Genomic DNA, 19,538 nt, shown 5'->3' on the forward strand with positions numbered 1-19,538 from the left:
AAAGAAAAGAATTCTGCTGTGCTGTAATGTGTATGTGGTGGTAATAATAATAATAAAGGACATTCTTTTGTAGTTTTATATATATATTTCTGTCCTGTAGACGTCCATGTCTGAAAACGTACAGCTTTACCTCGGACTGACACTGGACAGTTCATCCATAAATGTTAAGAAATATCTGCTTATAATTTGACTTGTGTAGAACCGAATAGTCTTTAAATGGTGATGTTCTGGTATATCTGTGTTTTTCAGAGGTCTGGTGCCGCTGCACAACGCCTGCTCATACGGGCATTACGAAGTGGCCGAGCTGCTGGTGAGGCACGGGGCATCTGTGAACGTGGCCGATCTGTGGAAGTTTACTCCGCTGCACGAAGCTGCTGCCAAGGGCAAATACGAGATCTGTAAACTGCTTCTGAAGGTGTGGTGCAACACACACACACACAAACACACACACTCACAAACACACACAGAGCTGTGACTCAGCATCTTCTCTTGACTCTCTGGTTAATTCAAATGAAAACTTCTTTATGGAACACTCGGACACAGCCCTGACCTTTGACCTTTGCAGCAAAGCTTCTCGGATTGCTCGGCTTAGGGTTTATTAGCAATGAACCCACTTTTATTGCTTTCTGCCTTCATCTCCTCAGCGTAGCCCTTTCCAACTCCAGACTGGTGAGAGCAGCACATTTTAAAAGGAGTTGATATTTCGATATTTATTAAAATGAGAGTTGAAGTGGCCTGTTCGCACCACCATCATCATCATCATCATCATCACGTGCATTCGAGTATCCGGGGGGGAAGAACAACGTTAACCTGTTCAGATTTGATATCCTGGGCTTTTCAGCTTACCTTACCCTTTTCTTATCTTGAAAACTTTGACATGAAAGCATTTCATTTCCTTTAGTTATCACATGGTTAGTATTTATTTATTTGATTGTGGATTCATTCCCTAAAGCAAAAATGGCAATAAAGATCTACTTCAAATCACATCCAGTGCTTCAGTGATGTCTCACAGATATGCTGACGTGGTACAAATTTATTATAGATCAGCTTTCCATATTTTTTATCTGTTTATATTATTATTTATTTATGCTTTATGTTGACAAACTCCTGTTTCTGTTATTGATTGTTATAGAAGCTTCATCAGCCTCACTTTTTCTTTTTGTAGTTCCATAAATACTAATTCACAAAAACTTTTTTATACTTATTTATATTTTTATATTTATTTAATATTTTTATTAATAGTCTGGGATTATATGAAGTGTCCATGATGAATGAGTTGTGTGGAGTGTCATGTGGAGGATCAACTTTTTTAAGGGATTTTGTGATATTTTACCCACTATTTATTACAGTTATTTTTAAATGACATAGCTTGGAGTTTGGAGTTTAAACATAGAATTTATGGAAAAGCTTTTGGAGTGACTTATTTGTCACAAGCACAGCTTTTCTGTCTACCTTGTTATCTTCACTGTGTTTCTCTTCAGAAGGAATTTTGTTGTTGTTGTTATTATTATTGTTATTATTGTGGATTAAGTTTCTAAGTAGAAGGCTGATTATGTTTTTCAGCACGGCGCTGACCCGACAAAGAAAAACCGGGACGGAAACACGCCCCTAGATATGGTGAAGGAAGGGGACACGGATATCCAGGACCTGCTGAGAGGAGACGCTGCCCTGCTGGATGCCGCAAAGAAAGGCTGCTTGGCTCGCGTGCAGAAACTCTGCAGCCCCGAGAATATCAACTGCAGAGACACGCAGGGACGCAACTCTACCCCGCTACACCTGGCAGGTAACGAAGAGCCTGAACACACACACACACACACACACACACCCCCAAACTGTTAGTGCAGTACTGGCTTCTGCCTGCCATGTCCCATAATCCCTTAGCAGTCACTGTCTACACAACGCTGGCTGCACTGTTAACCATGAAATGAGCAGTTTGCCCCTGAATCATATCGTAACAGTCTCAGTTTAAGAGAATTAACAACTGTGGGGTTTAGAAAACATCATCTCTCCCTCACGGTGTGGCTGGATAAAACTCTCTGGGGCCACATGTCCAATTAAATCTGTGCTGAGCAGGCCTCCTGCCTCTAGGGTCACTTTGTTGTGTTTTCAGAACAATAGATAACAAATTGTAGACTTTAAATCAGATATTATATCCATTCCCATATGCATTGGCTGTGTCAGTGGCTTTAAAGGAATATTTACAGGGGGGAAAAAAGCCCCCCATGAACTCCCACAAATGTCTGATTTTCTCCAAAACCAGTGACTCTGCTCAATATTGCCTTTTTACTTAGCACCTTATATTTATTTTAGTCTGTTTTTCCTCCATGTCTGGAGACTAGTGTTCACCTCAGTTAAACAGATGAGTTTTTTAACAGCTTTCACTGCAGGTCATTCACTTGAGTATCTTCCAAATCATCACCCACATTCACCCCAGAGAGTGAGAATGAATATGTAGAGTGTTTGCATGACACAAACAAACAAAAAGATTATTCTCTTTTAGTACTACTGCAGAGGTTTAGCTGAAGCGTTTACGATGTTTGACCCCGTGCCATGGTGATGCGGAAGCTTTACTGCTTTTTCAGCAACAGCATCAAACCAAGTGTGAATAAACTTCACTGAATGGGGAAGGATGCAGCACGTCAAAAGCACGTGTGATTTACTACCACTTCCTCTGTGTGGATTTGCAGCTCTTGAAGCTAATAGAAAACACGTGTGTTTGTTTGTGTTCTGTTTGGTCAGTAACAAGCTGTTACTGGACAAGCTGTTAACCTGCTTTAAAAAATGAAAGACAGAAATGTAGATCAATGTTCTAATTAATCATCATGTTGGTACTGACTGTAAAACCTCCTAATAGTGTGTTTTTTTTTATATATATATATATATGTTTGTTTGTTGCTTTTGTCTTTCACATGCTGTCACAATCTTTAGCTAAGCACATTGAATATGGTGTATAGTTTTTATAATATATTTCGAATGTACATGATCCCGCTGTTGATTTAGAAGTTTAGTGAAATATGGAGAATGTTATGAAGATAGAACAGCTGAATGTTTTGTTTAGACAGACACAATAATGTCAGAGGAAGTACAGTACAAGATCAGAGGAAGTACAGCACCAGAGGGAGGAAATAAAAATTATTCCACAGCATTAAAACTACAAAAGTATTTTAATGTCTTAAAAGATTTTTTTTTAACCTTCCCTTGCATGCTTCATCCTTGCATGTTAAATCCTCTTGCTGTGCTTATTGTCTTGAAGTAGGAAACTAGTTAATGGAATAAAAATGACAAGCGGAAGCAATCTTTATAATAAGAACCTGAACCCTAAATAACCTCTTCACTGTGTAATGAGGTGTGGAAGAGAAAAGGAACAGACCAGAGTGGAAATAATTTCAGAGAAAGAATGGACTGTCTGATTAGCTTTTTTTTTTTTTGTGTGTGTGTGTGTTGCATAAACATCAAGCTGTGTCCTGTAATGATGGTGTCCATTAGTACAGGACCAGTCCTTTCTCTTCACAGCATACATACTGTCGACTTGCATCCAGTATGTTCTGATCATGTGTATAAATGCTTTATTTCCACAGCGGGTTATAATAACCTGGAGGTAGCGGAGTATCTACTAGAGCACGGCGCAGACGTGAACGCACAGGACAAAGGCGGCCTCATTCCCCTCCACAACGCAGCCTCATACGGAGTGAGTGTACAAATCAAACACGGCAGTTCCTGATCTCACATTAGCCTCTCCTCCTGGCCAGGAAGTGCAGAGCAAACAGACAAAACAACAGCAACACGCAGCTACTAGAACAACAGATGTAGATGTGGATAATGTATGCACATAAAACACACGTGCGCAGTGTGCTCACAAGATTCATGCCGTAAGCTACTGACTGTTCCGCTCATAGCTGTGCACTGAAGTGTGTGGTGTCTTTGCTGCCTGCCAGGAGCATCCCAGCTCATGCACTTTTAATGCAACAATCTGGTGCTAGATTTGCTCAGGAACAGACCCGAGTGTGAGATGATACCCTGTAGCTAGTGATAGTCCAGAGCAGATGACAGTGCCAGGCTCTGAACAAGGGATTGTCTTCTCATCTTCGCCTGCCCTGGTTTGTCCTGTCTTAGTATCATCCAAAACATGTTTGTGTCTGAGAACGTGTTTATTGTAGATAACGTTACAGCAGAGGTAGCAGAGCTGGATTCTTTCCTGCTGTAAAGCGATTGGCTGCAGGAAGCCCGGGGCAGGGCTGCTAGAATGCCTCTTAAAGTTTCAGAGCTTTTTATACTTTTCTCCTTAGTGTTATGGGTATAATAATATGGTGTTTGTTTTGGCCGTAAATTGTTTGATGAAATGCTTTACGTGTGTCTATGTATGTCTTGATCTGTAGTACTATCTTGTTAGCTGTAAACATGGTCGTTGATATTTTTTTTTTTTTTTTGTTTGTTTTTAACAGTGTCCTCCTGCACACTATTCCCTTGGTGGAGAAAATATGACTAGAGCAGGTTTATTTGGAGAAGGGTGTAATTTGTGTGAATTGTGACAGGTGCTGTTTGCACTCAGATGAGTCAAATAAGCTGCAGCTTTCAGTCACCTCAAACCAGTCAAACACCAGCAGTGAGAAATCTTCCACACAAAAAGAAAATGTAGTTATTTTGCTAAGTGAATGTGAAGCTTGTTCAGATTCAAAGTGTGTGTTGAATGTTATTGCCTGTTCTTTTATTTTAACACTAACATCCTGTATCAAACGGAAATGCATCAACATACAGAATCAAATTATTCCCCCCAGGCCATTTAATGAAGATTTTAAAGGAGAGCTGGCTTGTCGCTCGCTCCAGCTAACTGCTACTGAGTCTTTCACTGTTTTCGTGACACCAGATTGAGTCCACACTGTTTGTGCGATAATCTGTAACACAGGACTCCACAACCGATGCTTCAGACGTGTCAGAGCGCCGACATTTCACTCATCCTCCATAAGGACATCTCTGTCTTCTAGCTGCTGAAATGACTCCTAAGCAATGCCTCTTTATAGATAGAACACCTCCAAGATGTCTGTAATGAAATGCCATTGAAGCGAGGTTCAGTACAACACTAAAACAATTCATTAACTGACTGCATAATAGGGTAGGCCGCTCTCTTCATAAAATACAGCTTATCTTCTTGAGGTGTGATAAACAGTTCAACTTAATCCACACTCTCTTTTCAGGATAGGCTACAGGTATTTAAACAAATATGCCTGCTAACATATTAGTTTATAAGAAATGACCATGATCCACACACAGCAGCATGATATGAAGAGCTGTGTGACTCTGCTAACAGCAGAATCATAAAAAAGTCTTGTGTTTCAGACTAGTGATTTGGCTAGAGCTAATGTTTAATGAGCCGTGTTTAATATTCTTACATACTAATGCACATTTTATTACAGTTTCCATTTTTTTTGTAGCCTTTTTGTACTTTCATAATATGTAGCATTTCTGAACATTTCAGTCAGGTGGAGGCACTCTTTCAGTCAATAATAACTTTAGCTGTATTGAGAATGTATCATGTCATTTAATGCTCAAACATTCAACTACACTGAGATCTCAAAATTGCAGCATTGCAAAACTATGATCAGACCCCAAACATGTCTTGGAGTGAATTATTTTTCTTTTCTCGTGTTTCTGGTGAGGACACCAGAGCTGTGATTAGGCTGACTGGGCAACAGATTGCTGGTTATATAAGCGATTTGGATTGAAGCACTCCTGGCACCATGTCCACACTCTAACACACACAGATGCACACAGAGTTGGATTTTTTTCCTGCCATCCATTGATTGGTACCAGGAGTCCTGGGACGGGTCCAATGGGCCACCCAGGGGCTCTGGAATGCCTGTAGACGGCCTCAGGATGGGTTGTTGGGTATCTCTAGCTGACCCTTCCTGGACTTTTCCTTGTTCCCAGCTGTTGTTGTCCAGACTTACTCTACTACTTTTACTCTAGCAAGTGACAGATGGATGGACAACGATTAATTTATGTGCCGTGATTTTAGCAATGGCAGCTCGCATCATTTGAACCAAAATTTTCTCAATTCTATGCAAATTAGGTAGGATAAATCCAGATGATTGGCCTGAATGATTCCTCAGGCCACATTTCTGGAGTTTATGATTTGAGGATTAAGATGGCTGCTTTTGTCCTGATAAAGTATTTTGTTGTTGTTGTAACACAGTCACTTGTTTTTCCTCAGCATGTGGATATTGCGGCTCTGCTGATCAAGTACAACACATGTGTGAATGCCACAGATAAGTGGGCATTCACTCCTCTCCACGAGGCTGCACAAAAGGGACGCACCCAGCTGTGTGCCCTGCTGCTGGCACACGGAGCCGACCCCACCATGAAAAACCAGGAGGGCCAGACGCCCCTCGACCTCGCCACGGTAATCACAATCATCACTAAAAGCTATTATTTCTATCTGACTCTTCTTCTTGCACTCAATAATACCAGGAAAAAGGAAAAAATGAAACAAATATGTAGACGTATAAGGCACACACTAATATCGCAAATATATTAAAAATTTTTAAAATGCTTTAATTTTTTCTCTAAAAGGAGAAGCTCTGCTTGTCGTGTTAGCCTTGCCACAGTTTTTATAACTCTTTTTTTTTTTTTTTTTTTTGGGAGTCTGTTAATCAGAAAGCATGTAAATCACGGCTTTGGTTTGTGTAATCACTGCTGCTGTCTCCAGCAGCGTGTCCGTGTGATTGATACTGTTATATATGCTAGCAATAATCTATCCCTCCTTCTGCATAGGTTTGTAAAAGTGCAGAAATTCAGAAACCTTTCAGAAGTAGTACATTTTCTTAATGTACATCATGTAAGCTTTTTCAATTTTTAACGTTTCGGGTTACTGACCATCAACAAAAATTGTGCATGTAAAAGAACTATCTAAATTAACCATGTTACATGAATGAACACAGCCCCTGTAGAAACGCTTACTGCCATGTTAACATTTACAGTTCCTCGTGCTTCACAATAAATACATTGCTTTTGGGGAAAAACAGTTTTTTAGAAAAGTGTGATATTTAACAGAGGGAAAAACTCCTATTCAGTGTTGTTAGTAGAGGCTTATGTAACATTTCTGCACAGAGTGTCCTGAGTCCATGCTTCCTAACAGTACATTTTTTGCCACAGGAAATTCTACAAATTTTACAGTGCTCACTAACATGACAAGCTGTGTTTTTATCTCATAGATGGTCCATCATTCATTAATAACTCATAAATTGAAATCATTAAAGTAGATTAAGCAGAATAGCACACTGCAGGCTTTGCTCTTATATAAAAACTATTTTAATCTAACAGCACAGCCTTTTGTGTGCTAGGCATTATATAAAAACTCTTAAATACATGCAATTTTGCTCACACAAACGCACAAAGAGGCTGCAGTGAACAGAGGTTCTGTGATTCACTGATGGCCATGATGTCCAAAAAAAGTCTTTTACCAAATATGTCTCTTACCTCAAATCTTCTAAAATAAAACGGCAGAAAGAAAGTAAAAAGAAATTTAGAAAACTTAAAAATGTATACACTGATCAGGCATAACTTTGAGCATTGAGAGGTGAAGTGAATAACACTCCTCATCATGGCACCTGTTAGTGGGTGGGATATATTAGGCAGCAAGTGAACATTTTGTCCTCAAAGTTGATGTGTTAGAAGCAGGAAAAATGGACAAGTGTAAGGATTTGAGCAAGTTTGACAAGGGCCAAATGTGATGGCTAGACGACTGGATCAGAGCATCTCCAAATCTGCAGCTAGGGTTAGCTAACCCTAACCCTGGGGTGTTCCTGGTCTGCAGTGGTCAGTATCTATCAAAAGTGGTCCAAGTAAGGAACAGTAATGAACCGCGACAGCGTCATGGGCGGTCAAGGTTCACTGATGCACGTGGGGAGTGAAAGCTGGCCCATGTGATCCGATCCAACAGACGAGCTACTGTTGCTCAAATTGCTGAAGAAGTTAATGCTGGTTCTGATTGAAAGGTGTCAGAATACACAGTGCCTCGACGGGTCAGCAGCAAAAGGGGGACCGGCGCAATATTAGGCAGGTGGTCATAATGTTATACCTGATCGGTGTATACTGAGAGTAAATGTGCCACATAAGCTAGTTAACAGTAAGAGGCTAATTAATGAAAATGGGACATGGACATATCTGTATTTATAAGCAACTTTCAGAAGAGGTGTTTAAACAAACGTGGATTATAAATAAAAATGGATCCAAGCTGCAGGTGCAGATGGTACTTTAATCCCTGGACATTTTGGGGCATTTGTCTTGTCACACTGAGTAGTTTAAAACCACATGCCCTCGTATCTGTATGAGAAAGTCTGCAGGTGTTAGTGGTTCAGACGCTCCCATATACAGTGACCTTTATTATTAGAGTTAAACACACTTCATGCTAGAGCAATTTGTCTTTTTTTTTTTTTTTTTTTTTTTAATATTCTCACAAAACATAGCAAATACCATCTGCCTTATTTAAGAGGACATATGAGAGACTTTGTATTTGCATAATGCTGACACATGCTTTTGCATTCATGTAACATAATGTAGTGCTGTTCATTTAAAAGTCAGATTGTTCATCTTTATGAATGACTTTGCATTAAGAATAACTGGGTAATACTGATGATTATCCTGAACCACCAGAAATTATATCCTAGGAATTGAAAATGTCCTGAATTTGTAGATATGATATTTAATAATGTATTAGAATATAATTATGTCTAAGGAATGTAGTGATAATGTAGTGATAGAGTGACCGTTACAACCTGTTTTTTGTCTATAACAGCACTGTTTTGTGAGTCCACAGCAAATATGCAAAGAGTTACTACACGTCATACTTGACATCCATTTATAGCCACATTTAAACTTGTGGAACATCTGTTATCCTTCATCTTATAGCAGTTGTTCCCTCTGCAGCCTCTCTTTTTCCCCTCACTGTTGAATTAATACGACAGAAGCACAGTGTATAACTTTAGTGTCTCCTGTCTGTGTGCTGTAGGCTGATGATATCCGGGCTCTGCTGATTGATGCCATGCCTCCTGATGCCCTTCCCAGCTGCTTTAAGCCTCAAGCCACAGTGGTGAGCGCCACTGTGATTTCACCTGCCTCCACGCCGTCCTGCCTGTCAGCTGCCAGCAGCATCGATAACCTGGCCGGCCCATTGGCTGAGCTCTCGGCGTCCGGAGCATCGGGGCCTGCAGACGGAGCCACAGGGGCTGAGAGGAAAGAAGGAGAGAGTGAGAGACTGCATTTAGCACAGCCTGTTTATACCTTTTCTTTACATCAGTGAGAGGATAGGGTCAGCCTGTAACCACTTCTGGGCCCAGGAATTTCATTATGTTAATTGGGACAGTTATAACACGCAATCTACAATACAAAGGCTGAATAAATGTTGACATTCGATAAAGTGGGCAGGGTTAAACTTGGGTAAAAGCCCATGGTAAACTTGACCCTGACCGATCATACAGAAGGATGTCCTGCCCAAATGGCTATGCATTTATCCCTACACGGTCTATTCAAGTCTAGGCGACACAGCAAATGTAAGATAAAGTAGGCTGAAAGATAATGTAGAGAATGGAGGATAATGTAGAGAGTAAAAGATAGCATAGAGAATGCAAGATAACATACAGGGTGAATGATAATGTAGAGAGGAAAAGATAGCATAGAGAATGCAAGATAACATACAGGGTGAATGATAATGTAGAGAGGAAAAGATAGGGAAAGATAAGTGAGCAAATGAAAGTTGTCCTTGTGAGCTAAATCTGACCTAGAGACTAGAGTAGTGAAATCAGTGGTGCAGATAATAGAATATGTAGTACCTGATAAGGATTATGGTTTAGAATAAATTTCTTTCTCTGTTTTTTTTTTTTAAGTTACCATCCTGGATATGAACATCAGCCAGTTCCTGAAGAGTTTGGGCCTTGAGCATCTGCGGGATATTTTCGAGAGGGAGCAGGTGAGAATCTCACTATGAAGATCTGAACACGCTTTTCAAAGCTATGCAAATGCAGGCGCGTCATTCGGCTTGCTGTCATCGTGTTTCAGCATCCCCGCTCTGTTATTTCCATCCATTCCCGCTGCAGTGAAGCACCGTTTCACTGCTCTGCTTGATTGGTCTCTCCGTGATGCTCGGCGTCATGATGGGCGGAGGGCTGAAGGTCCTCGACTCCGAGTTAATCACGCTGAGTCTCGCCGGCCGCTCATTTGCACATAGATGAAGAGAACAGGCTCCTACAGCGCCATGTGAGCAGGAAGCAGCCATGATTGTGTGGCTCACTTTACTTCCTGCTACCGTTTCTTTTTCTCTTTTTGCTGCTTGTTGCATTAATATCTTCAGTGAGGTCATGAGTTTACAACTCCTTTCTTGTCAGCTGAACCCCTGCCATCTAAATCACTTGTAGCCCATTGCGAGTAATTAGGCTTATGTTAAATGAAGCATAACAATATCATATCACAATAGTGGAAAGCATCTTCAGCATATACAATATGTATCAGTATTTTTTCAGAGGTTTTATAACCAGAGCAGCAAGTGTTAGGGATGTAAGCAAAGAGTTACTCAGAATGAACAGATACAAATACAGATAGAAAAAGTAGATGCACTATTCTTTTTTCCTTTTGCTACAAACGGTCACAGAGCATCAGGATGAGGTGGAAGGTTTGTGTGGGCTCCCTGCCTTATGAGCAGGAGGTTTTTTCTTTTATGAAGCCATGAGTGAGCAGTCAGATATGTAACCAGTGGGACAAACAAAGAACACATTCATTAATATGAATGTCTGGCTCTGTTATGTACTTACAGCATTTACGAAATCTCTAGACAAGAAATATTATGAAGCGGAGTGATGTAGCTGAGGTCAAACTGTCAGTGCAATAATTATACATGTACAGATATTTGAAGCACTAAACAGATGCAGATTGTTATTGCTTTGCAGCTATAGTTATTAGTTTTAGACATTTTTGTCCGACATTCATAATAATTAAAGTGTTTAATTGGTGTAACACTTGGCCAAAAAATAGTTTTTAATGTATAGATATAAAATTTAATGTATTATTAATGCTACTTCAAATCTTTTATATTATTTTTTTTTGTAACTGTTGTGATTTATTGCTTTATAACTTCTCTATTTTACTATTTTCTAAACATCTAGGATAAAAAATAGAATTTAATGATTCTAATATAATAGTAATATTCCAATACTACTAATAAAAATTATAACATAGATATAATATATTTTTATGCCATCCCATCCACATCAGCATCTCGGTGTGCAGCATGCCCCTGTTGATGAGAGGATGAGTAACTCGGCTGAAGGCTTGTAAACAGGCTTATCATAGCCGGTGGTGTGCTAGTGAAATCACCAGTGTGTGAGGGAGAGCTGATGGAGGCTCATGCAGTCGGAATAAAGAAAGAAATTTTAAAATCTGGAGGAGTGCCACATCAGTGGCAGACTGCTGCCTTATCTCGCTCTGGCTTAGCATCTCTCTCCTCTGCAGGCTTTCATCTCGCTCTGCTTCTCACTGCAGCATCCGTTAATAATAAATCTTCATCTGGGTGTGTAGGAGGGATTTTCATATAGACGACGACAGGATTGTGCGATAAGGGTGTCTCCTGCATCACACCGTTTAATCCCCTTCATGCCATTTCACTGCGCTTGTCTTCCGAGCAGGATGGTATGCATAATAGCAATGTTGTAATCTGATCGACTATCGCTTTGTCTGGTAGATCACTCTGGACGTGCTGGCTGATATGGGCCATGAGGAGCTGAAGGAGATTGGCATCAATGCGTACGGTCACCGCCACAAGCTTATCAAAGGCATCGAGAGACTGCTGGGCGGTCAGCAAGGTCAGAACACCTTGGTTATTTAGTAAAAGTCATGGCTTCTTGAGTTATTTCACTTATTATTTAATCACATGTTTGAAGTTTTGCATATTTGACATGAAATGAATAACAGGCTTTTTCCTTTTTTTTTATTTTATACCACAGAGCTGTTGAATTCTTTGATTGGTCATAAGCAATGAAACATTATACACAGATATGGAATATTAAAAATGTGTGTGTGTGTGTGTGTGTGTGTGTGTGTGTGTGCGCATGTGTGCGTGTGTGTGTGTGTGGGTGGCTGACCTGGCAGGTGCCAATCCATACCTGACATTCCACTGCGCGAGTCAGGGCACAGTCCTGATTGACCTGGCACCGGATGATAAAGAGTTTCAGTCTGTCGAAGAGGAGGTGAGTCATGATTCCTGACCGCATTTACAGCATGTTTCCATGAGACAAGTTACAAAAAGATACAGCTTGGTGTCTTGATGCAGTTTTTGTGTGATTGATGCATATTAATTTTAGTCCTACTAGTAAGGACAAAGATCTTCACAGTATAATGTCATCACAGTGAACAAAAATGAAATTTGTATCTCGTCACATTTCCAGCAACAATCAGTTTTAAAAGGAGATATGTGGTGTAACAACCCAGTAAACATAGATTTACAGTGAATCTAGAATAATTGACAGTCTTCCAGCGTGAAAGATGTGCTGATGTCATGATCGAGATAGTTTTGACTTTATTCCTATAAATTAAAATCTATTTATCATTACAATTTGCCAAGTATATAGTTAACACAGATTAAATACACTGATGAGCCATAACATTAAAACCACCTGTAGATTGCCATTGTGCCATCAAATGAGCTCTGATCCATCAAGGCATGGACTCCACAAGATCTTTGTTGGTGTGGTGTGGAATCTGGCACCTAGATGTGAGCAGCGAATCCTTTGTAAGTGGTGTAAGTTGTGGGGTGAGGTCTCCATGGATCAGACTGGTTTGTCCAGCACATCTCACAGATGCTCAGTCAGATCTGGTGAATCTGGAGCCCAGTCAGCACTTTGAACTCTTCCAAACAATTTCTGAACACTTTTTGCAGTGTCTCAGGTTGCATTATCCTGCTAAAAGAGACCACTGCTGTTGGGGAATACCCGTTAGGTAGGTGGTACATGTTACATGAATGCCAGGACTCAAGGTTTCACTTCTTCAGGTAAGTGGTGCAGACATGTGTTCATCCATGTGATGCCAAATAAAACATTCATCATCAGCATTCATAGACCAGTCCACTTTCTTCCATTGCTCAGTGGTCAGGTTCTGATGGTCACATGCCCATTGTAGACATTTTTATGAGTGGACAGGGGTCAGCATGGGCACTCGGATCGGTCTGCGGCTACATAGCCCATATGCACTGCTTGCACTGTGTGTGCCAATAACTTTCTATCATAGCCAGAATAAACTCTTTCGGCAGTTTGTGAAACAAACACACGTCAGTGAGCCTTAGGTGCCAATGACCCTTTCACCAGTTCACTGGTTTTCCTTTGACCACTTTCTTTAGGTTCTAACCTGATGTTTTGGAAATGCTCTGACCCAATATATATCCCACCCCTTGACAGGTCCAACTGTATCCAGATAATGTTATTCAGCTGTCAGTGGTTTTAATGTTATGGCTTATTGGTGTATCTTTGTTAGCGGTGCCAGATTTGAAAGACAATAGGGATTAAAAAGCTGTTTGCTGTCCTGCACCGGCCAGCGCAGATGTGTTCTAACAGCACGGTCATGTATGTTTGATAAATAGGTGTGTACATATATACAGGGTTTTTGCATGTAAACTTTTCTATTATCTCCAATAGTACTTTAAGAAAAATGCAGCCTGAAGGTTACTATAAATAAATGCTGTATATATGTGACCCCTAGTTTCTACCTTGGAGAAGTGTTTTGTGAAAAGACAACCAGAAATAAGATTTAATAGCTTGTGTTATGGAAAAACACTTGAACTGAAGTCCTGTAAAATAGCAGCTGTCAGTGTTAAATGTGTTTTTTTATGCGTGTGTGTGGTTTAGCTGCAGAGCACGATCAGAGAGCACAGAGATGGGGGAAACGCCGGCGGAGTCTTCAGCAGGTACAACATCCTGAAGGTAAGCTAGAGCTGTACATGAAACATGCAGAATAACACACTCATTAAAGTGATAAATGTTTATTTGTTGTGTTTGTTATAGAGGCATAGTTGGTGGGGATTAATGTGTGTGTCTCTGTCCATGTGCAGATCCAGAAGGTGGTGAATAAGAAGCTGAGAGAGAGATATGCACACAGACAGAAAGAGATCGCAGACGAAAACCACAACCACCACAACGAGCGCATGCTATTCCATGGTATGGCTTTTCTTTGTTTTCTTTCAGAATTGTTTAATGGAGTCTGGTCATTTTTGGAGCATAAAGTAGCAGTCACACTGGACTGTGCTCATTTGGTCTTCAGCTCCTTAAATCTGTGTTCAGAATAATTCCCATATTACCTTGACTGGAGTGCTTTAATGCAGTTATTAATAAATGCGGCTCCCATCTGAACCTAAGAACACTGACTGCTAGCTAATTATGTCAACCAAAATGCAGAAACTGTGTTACACAAATAGACATCAGTGATCATCTGATTAGCTCTCAAACGGCATGTTCTGTTTTTTTTATGGTTAGACACATTGTGAAGCTTCAAACTAAACTCTGTCCTACATCTTGGATCTGTTTACTCACAGAGGATGTCATCAGTTTTTGTTAAACTGGAGAAGTCCAGCCTTGTGACATATCTCATGTGTTTTTCTTCTCCTTGCCCAGGCTCTCCTTTCATTAACGCCATCATCCACAAAGGTTTTGACGAGAGACACGCCTACATTGGGGGAATGTTCGGAGCGGGGATCTACTTTGCTGAGAATTCATCCAAGAGCAACCAATATGTGTACGGTATCGGCGGCGGCACCGGCTGCCCCACACACAAAGACCGCTCCTGTTACGTCTGCCACAGGTACAGCAGCTCTCAATAGCAGTGTGTTTAATTAACCAGTGTATTGTGCTGTGGGCTAGTAATAATGTATTTGTTTGTATTGTGCAGGCAAATGCTGTTCTGCCGCGTCACCCTGGGTAAATCCTTCCTGCAGTTCAGTGCCATGAAAATGGCCCATGCACCTCCGGGGCACCACTCGGTCATCGGGCGGCCCAGCGTCAATGGCCTGGCCTACGCTGAGTACGTCATCTACAGAGGAGAGCAGGTCAGGGTTCATTCTTTCGTGACGAATATTTAGTCCCTTCATCTAGCACTGTTGAGTCATTACAGCACCATTCAGGAGTAGGAAATGTAATGAGGCTTAAACCACAAATCCGTATTTCAGACCACTCAAAACACATGTGGTCAGACTTTAATTAATAAAACATTTGTAATGTTGACCGACTGCTGTGGTATAAAAGGAATAAAACTCTTCATTCGATGTACTTTTTAATACGAGATTGGGAAAATGCTCTTACAATCACCACAGAAAGTTCCCCCCCCCCAAGTTGTTAATAGTTGATTTACAGTTGTTTTCTTTCCTCCAAGTGATTGTGTTTATCAATCTTATCAATCTTTAATCTTATCAAAATCTCATACACCAGATAGATGCTTTAAACGATCAGGTATGAACATATGGTAAACAGGTGTAAATAGCTCTCAAGATTACAGCAAGAGAATTCCTGAGATTGCTGCCATGGTAACTAATGACCGACAAGGCCCAGGGTCACACGGTCCGATTCAGGTACAACTGATGAACTCTACCGCTGCATATAGGGCCCAGTTGCCACTAGAGGGAGCAGACAGAATGCAGATGGAGGTGGAGGAGGATAATGGCGGTAATAAAAATAAAAATATATTGATTTTTGATGTGCCCCCAGTATTAATGTTACACAGCCCCTCTCCCTAAAAGTATATAAAATCACAGAAGCCTAGCTGTTCATGTCTGGGTGGGTAAAAGGTTGTTTGGTCAACTCTGTATCAGCCACCGAAGCTCATGCTAGCAGTACTTGCTGTCTGGATCAACTTTCAGCTTGTCCTTGTATTTAGATGTGTATGAGGCAGAATGCAGTATTTTGTCTAGACAGTATTCTGATGATGTATGTAGTGTGTTATAAAGTGTGTTAGAGCATTCTAATACACGCAGTTGTCAATATCTATGGAAATGATGCATGTGCTTATCAGCTGTCTCCTGAAACCTTGTCATCATAATGTACTGCTGTAAATACTTTCGTTTCACTGGTTTGGTTGTTTTTTTGTTTTTGTTTTTTTTTTTTGCACAGGCGTACCCGGAGTACCTCATCACATACCAGATCGTGAAGCCGGAGAGCACGGCGCAGCCGCCGGCCGCAGCAGAGCAGAAATCTTGAGTGTCCAGAGCTCATATCGCGCACATTGCTCAGACTGTTACACTCCCCTTTACACATATTCTGGCCTCCAGCTGATCCTCATCTTTGTCCAGCCTTTACCTGACCTCTCTGTCTCATATCTCACATAGCTCATACCTGCAGCGTTAATGTTTTCAAGCAACCCTCCTCCACTAGGTGTTTCCTGGGTCAGAGGTCACAGGTCAGAGGGTTGAGAACTGAAGTGATGGAAGACAAGTGACACTTTTTCCTTTCTTTTTTTTTCCCCATTTAGTACTGGTTTAATCAGTACACATTTCTCTTCCCCTTTTTGCCAGTGCTTTGTTTCTTTAAACCATTTTATTGTGAATTATTTTAAACCTAACACACTACAAGATGGACCACATCACATTAATGCTCTAGGGACCTGCCATGTTTGTTTTTTTTTCTCCATAATAGTGTTCCATGGAGCCTCTCGTCTCTGATCTCTGACTGTTTTTTATTTATTTTTTTTTTATTTGAATTGTTGTGAAAGCCTGTTGGACGTTGCGTGGGAACCCAATTCTCCAATGTGAGCCTTTAATAGCAAAACGTTTAAGACATGGAATTTTTTTGGTTTTTGATTTGCACAAGAAAAGGTCAGACGTATCACCTCTGTTAGCATATCTGGATTATAAAAATGCATTCTTTTTAAAAGACTTGCACTTTTAGGAAGGGTTTAACTTATTCTAATGAAACCAAGAAATGGCATTTATGAAAACAAACATTTCCTGTACCAATTGTGATGGATGGGTGCTTTGCTAAAAGCTCTCCTGTCTTTGCTCTTGTTTTCTGATGAAGAGCGGCTTTGTAAGTAGAGCTTTTTCTTTCCTGTCCTCCGGTCACTTTGCTTTCAGTGACGTTTTTTTTTTTTCGGTTTTTGGACGACACCAGAGCGATCTGTATTCTCGGTCTCATTCCAGCGTGATTCTCATTCACCTCTGAGACACTACTGACATTTCAGCATCACTGATGCACATTGACAGGTTGTGTAAAACAGTTAGGAAGTTAACATGCCCCCCGGAGAGATCTGTTATTTGTGGGAAGTTGTTGTTATTATATTTTATTTTAAATCACTTTAATGGTGTGTATGGAATTCCACTTCTCCACCAACACAGTACTGGTGCTGTACAGGGAATCAGCTATTTTTTTTTTCCATTTTTTTTTTTCCCTTAATAAGCAGCCCACATTTTCCACCATTCGAAGATATGAACGATTATGCAACATGACCAGGTGTAGGAGTTTCCCTAATGGAAAAAATAAGCGTGTAGGATGGTTCGAGAACACACATTACCATTTAGGGTCAAATATTTCAGCATCTGTTCACAGCGCAGATATTTCCCTAGACAATTGACATGCAAGATGGATGCATGTTTGTGCTTCTCTTAGTAAAGCTGCTCGAACGAAGTCTTATGTTTTTCAGGTAAGAGTGCCGAACGTCTCTTTCGGAGATTTATGATTCATACTCGTGATATCAATTTTGATCTAATTATTTCAAACCAACACTGTTCACGTCTTATTTAAATAACCGGGTGTTGTCATGGCAACATGAAATCCGACATCTCTGGTTCTTGGTTCTGGCCCAGCAGTATTTTTGTGCTGAAACAGAGAACCAGATACGGAAACGTACAGAAGGTTATTTTCTTGTTGTTTTTTTTTTGTTTTGTTTTGTTTGTGTTTAACACCAGCACCATGTTGGTGGAAAAGGGCACAACCGTCTTTTTTCACCTCTCAGCCTGAACCACTTCACATTTCACTTGTATCTAATCACCCCCCCCCTTTTTTTTACTTAATTTTACTTTAATCCAAATGTGATGAGCTATTTACCACAAAGCAGACTAATTGAACAGTCCTCAATCGTGTAAACCAGTCTTAATAAAGTACATATGTCATTACGTGCTCCTCATGTCAGGTTTGTCATCTGTCCCTCTTTTAGCACCGGTGTGTGTGGTGGTGTTGTGACTCACATTCACTCATGTTCCATGGAAAAGATGTCATTCTTCTCATCTGAACTGATTGCACAGCAGGTGTGAGGGTTTGGGTTGAAAGCGGCTGCCTCTTAGTTTGTGAGTGGGTTGGATTGTTTGCACTTTACAGCCGATTATCATCACACTCTCAGACAGGGGAGTGATGTTGTAATCATGCCTCTTACCAACACAGCCAAAACACCTTCCCTAGGAAAAAAAAAAAAGCATAATGAATGATGACGTGGCAGCAGTTTCATAAAGAAGCTAGTTCGCTTTTGTTGAAATGTTAAAAGCGGGGTTTTTTTTTTCCTTCCCATTTACTGTCCTGGTGGCATTAGGACTCCTGCATCAATCAAAACCAGCCATGAATACTCATGCAAAGTGGAACCATTTGCACCTTTAATGCACAAATGTGAACAGCTTAAAGATGGAGTCTGAATGGAGAAATGTTTGTTTGAAACAGGAAATCACGCTGGCGGCTTGTTTCCACAGCACGCGGAAATATATTTAAATATAATACAAGCTAATCTATCCATCTGATGTACCTGCATTAGCAGGTCACCTTCCATTCCATGGAACAATATCTGAGAGGGATACACTATCTGTTTGAGATACATCACACTACCTGAACGATGTGGGGTTTTTTTCTTCCTAATGTCTTAGTCTCAACCATACTTTTAAAACCTGAAACTGTATTTAAAGGGTCTTACAGCTAGACACCCCTGTTTAAGAACTCTAATATCCAACATAATCCAGCTCCACAGCCACCATGTTGAGGACTACTGCTGTCTCAAATTACCTCATTTATGGTTTTAACAGGAAGAATAAATTGTGGCATTTAAGAACATATAATATCCCACATGCTGTGTTTAGTTCTTCACACCTCTGAGCGTTTATGAATAACTTACTCACTTGGTTTGAGTAAAACAATTCAGAGATGAGCTACAAAGGACAGTGATTCAACACTATTTACTATCCAGAGATACTAGTGGCATCTTTCTAGTACTTTCAAGACTAGTGGGTGTTACATGACCTACAATGTTGGCGGAGTTGTTTTCCCTGCTTCTGCTTTCAGATTGTAAGAGTATGTGGGAGTGTATTTTTGCTGGCACTTTTCTAGAGTGTTGCTAGGCTGAAAAGTTTGGCTTTTTTCACTTGGAAAAACTTGTGCAGTTGCAGATCGCCTCCACAAGGGGGTGCTGTGAATCCATGTATGCAGTGAATCATGGGGGGGTGAAAACGTATGAATGAATCACACACCAGACTTTCATTAAAGAACGTTGTTGTATTTGACAATGGAAGTCAAAGAATAAATAAAATATACATACACAACAAATCG

General features: G+C 40.5%; 1 protein-coding gene across 4 annotated transcripts in view; it reads left to right on the plus strand.

Moving 5' to 3' along the window:
• Window positions 1–19,535, plus strand: part of tnksa (tankyrase, TRF1-interacting ankyrin-related ADP-ribose polymerase a) — a 109,407-nt gene extending 89,872 nt beyond the window's left edge. For all 4 annotated transcript variants that reach the window (XM_058415030.1, XM_058415028.1, XM_058415031.1 and 1 more), the window contains 13 exons: window positions 250–415; window positions 1,564–1,783; window positions 3,579–3,688; window positions 6,209–6,397; window positions 9,005–9,242; window positions 9,879–9,961; window positions 11,726–11,846; window positions 12,133–12,230; window positions 13,881–13,955; window positions 14,084–14,189; window positions 14,643–14,829; window positions 14,917–15,073; window positions 16,131–19,535. In XM_058415030.1, coding sequence (XP_058271013.1) covers window positions 250–415; window positions 1,564–1,783; window positions 3,579–3,688; window positions 6,209–6,397; window positions 9,005–9,242; window positions 9,879–9,961; window positions 11,726–11,846; window positions 12,133–12,230; window positions 13,881–13,955; window positions 14,084–14,189; window positions 14,643–14,829; window positions 14,917–15,073; window positions 16,131–16,217 — 1,837 coding nt within the window. In that variant the 3' untranslated portion in view covers window positions 16,218–19,535. The remainder of the gene's footprint in view (window positions 1–249; window positions 416–1,563; window positions 1,784–3,578; window positions 3,689–6,208; window positions 6,398–9,004; window positions 9,243–9,878; window positions 9,962–11,725; window positions 11,847–12,132; window positions 12,231–13,880; window positions 13,956–14,083; window positions 14,190–14,642; window positions 14,830–14,916; window positions 15,074–16,130) is intronic.
• Window positions 19,536–19,538: the final 3 nt, after the last annotated feature.

The sequence above is a fragment of the Hemibagrus wyckioides genome, linkage group LG18 (assembly GCF_019097595.1).
Source record: "Hemibagrus wyckioides isolate EC202008001 linkage group LG18, SWU_Hwy_1.0, whole genome shotgun sequence".
Classification (NCBI taxonomy): domain Eukaryota; kingdom Metazoa; phylum Chordata; class Actinopteri; order Siluriformes; family Bagridae; genus Hemibagrus; species Hemibagrus wyckioides.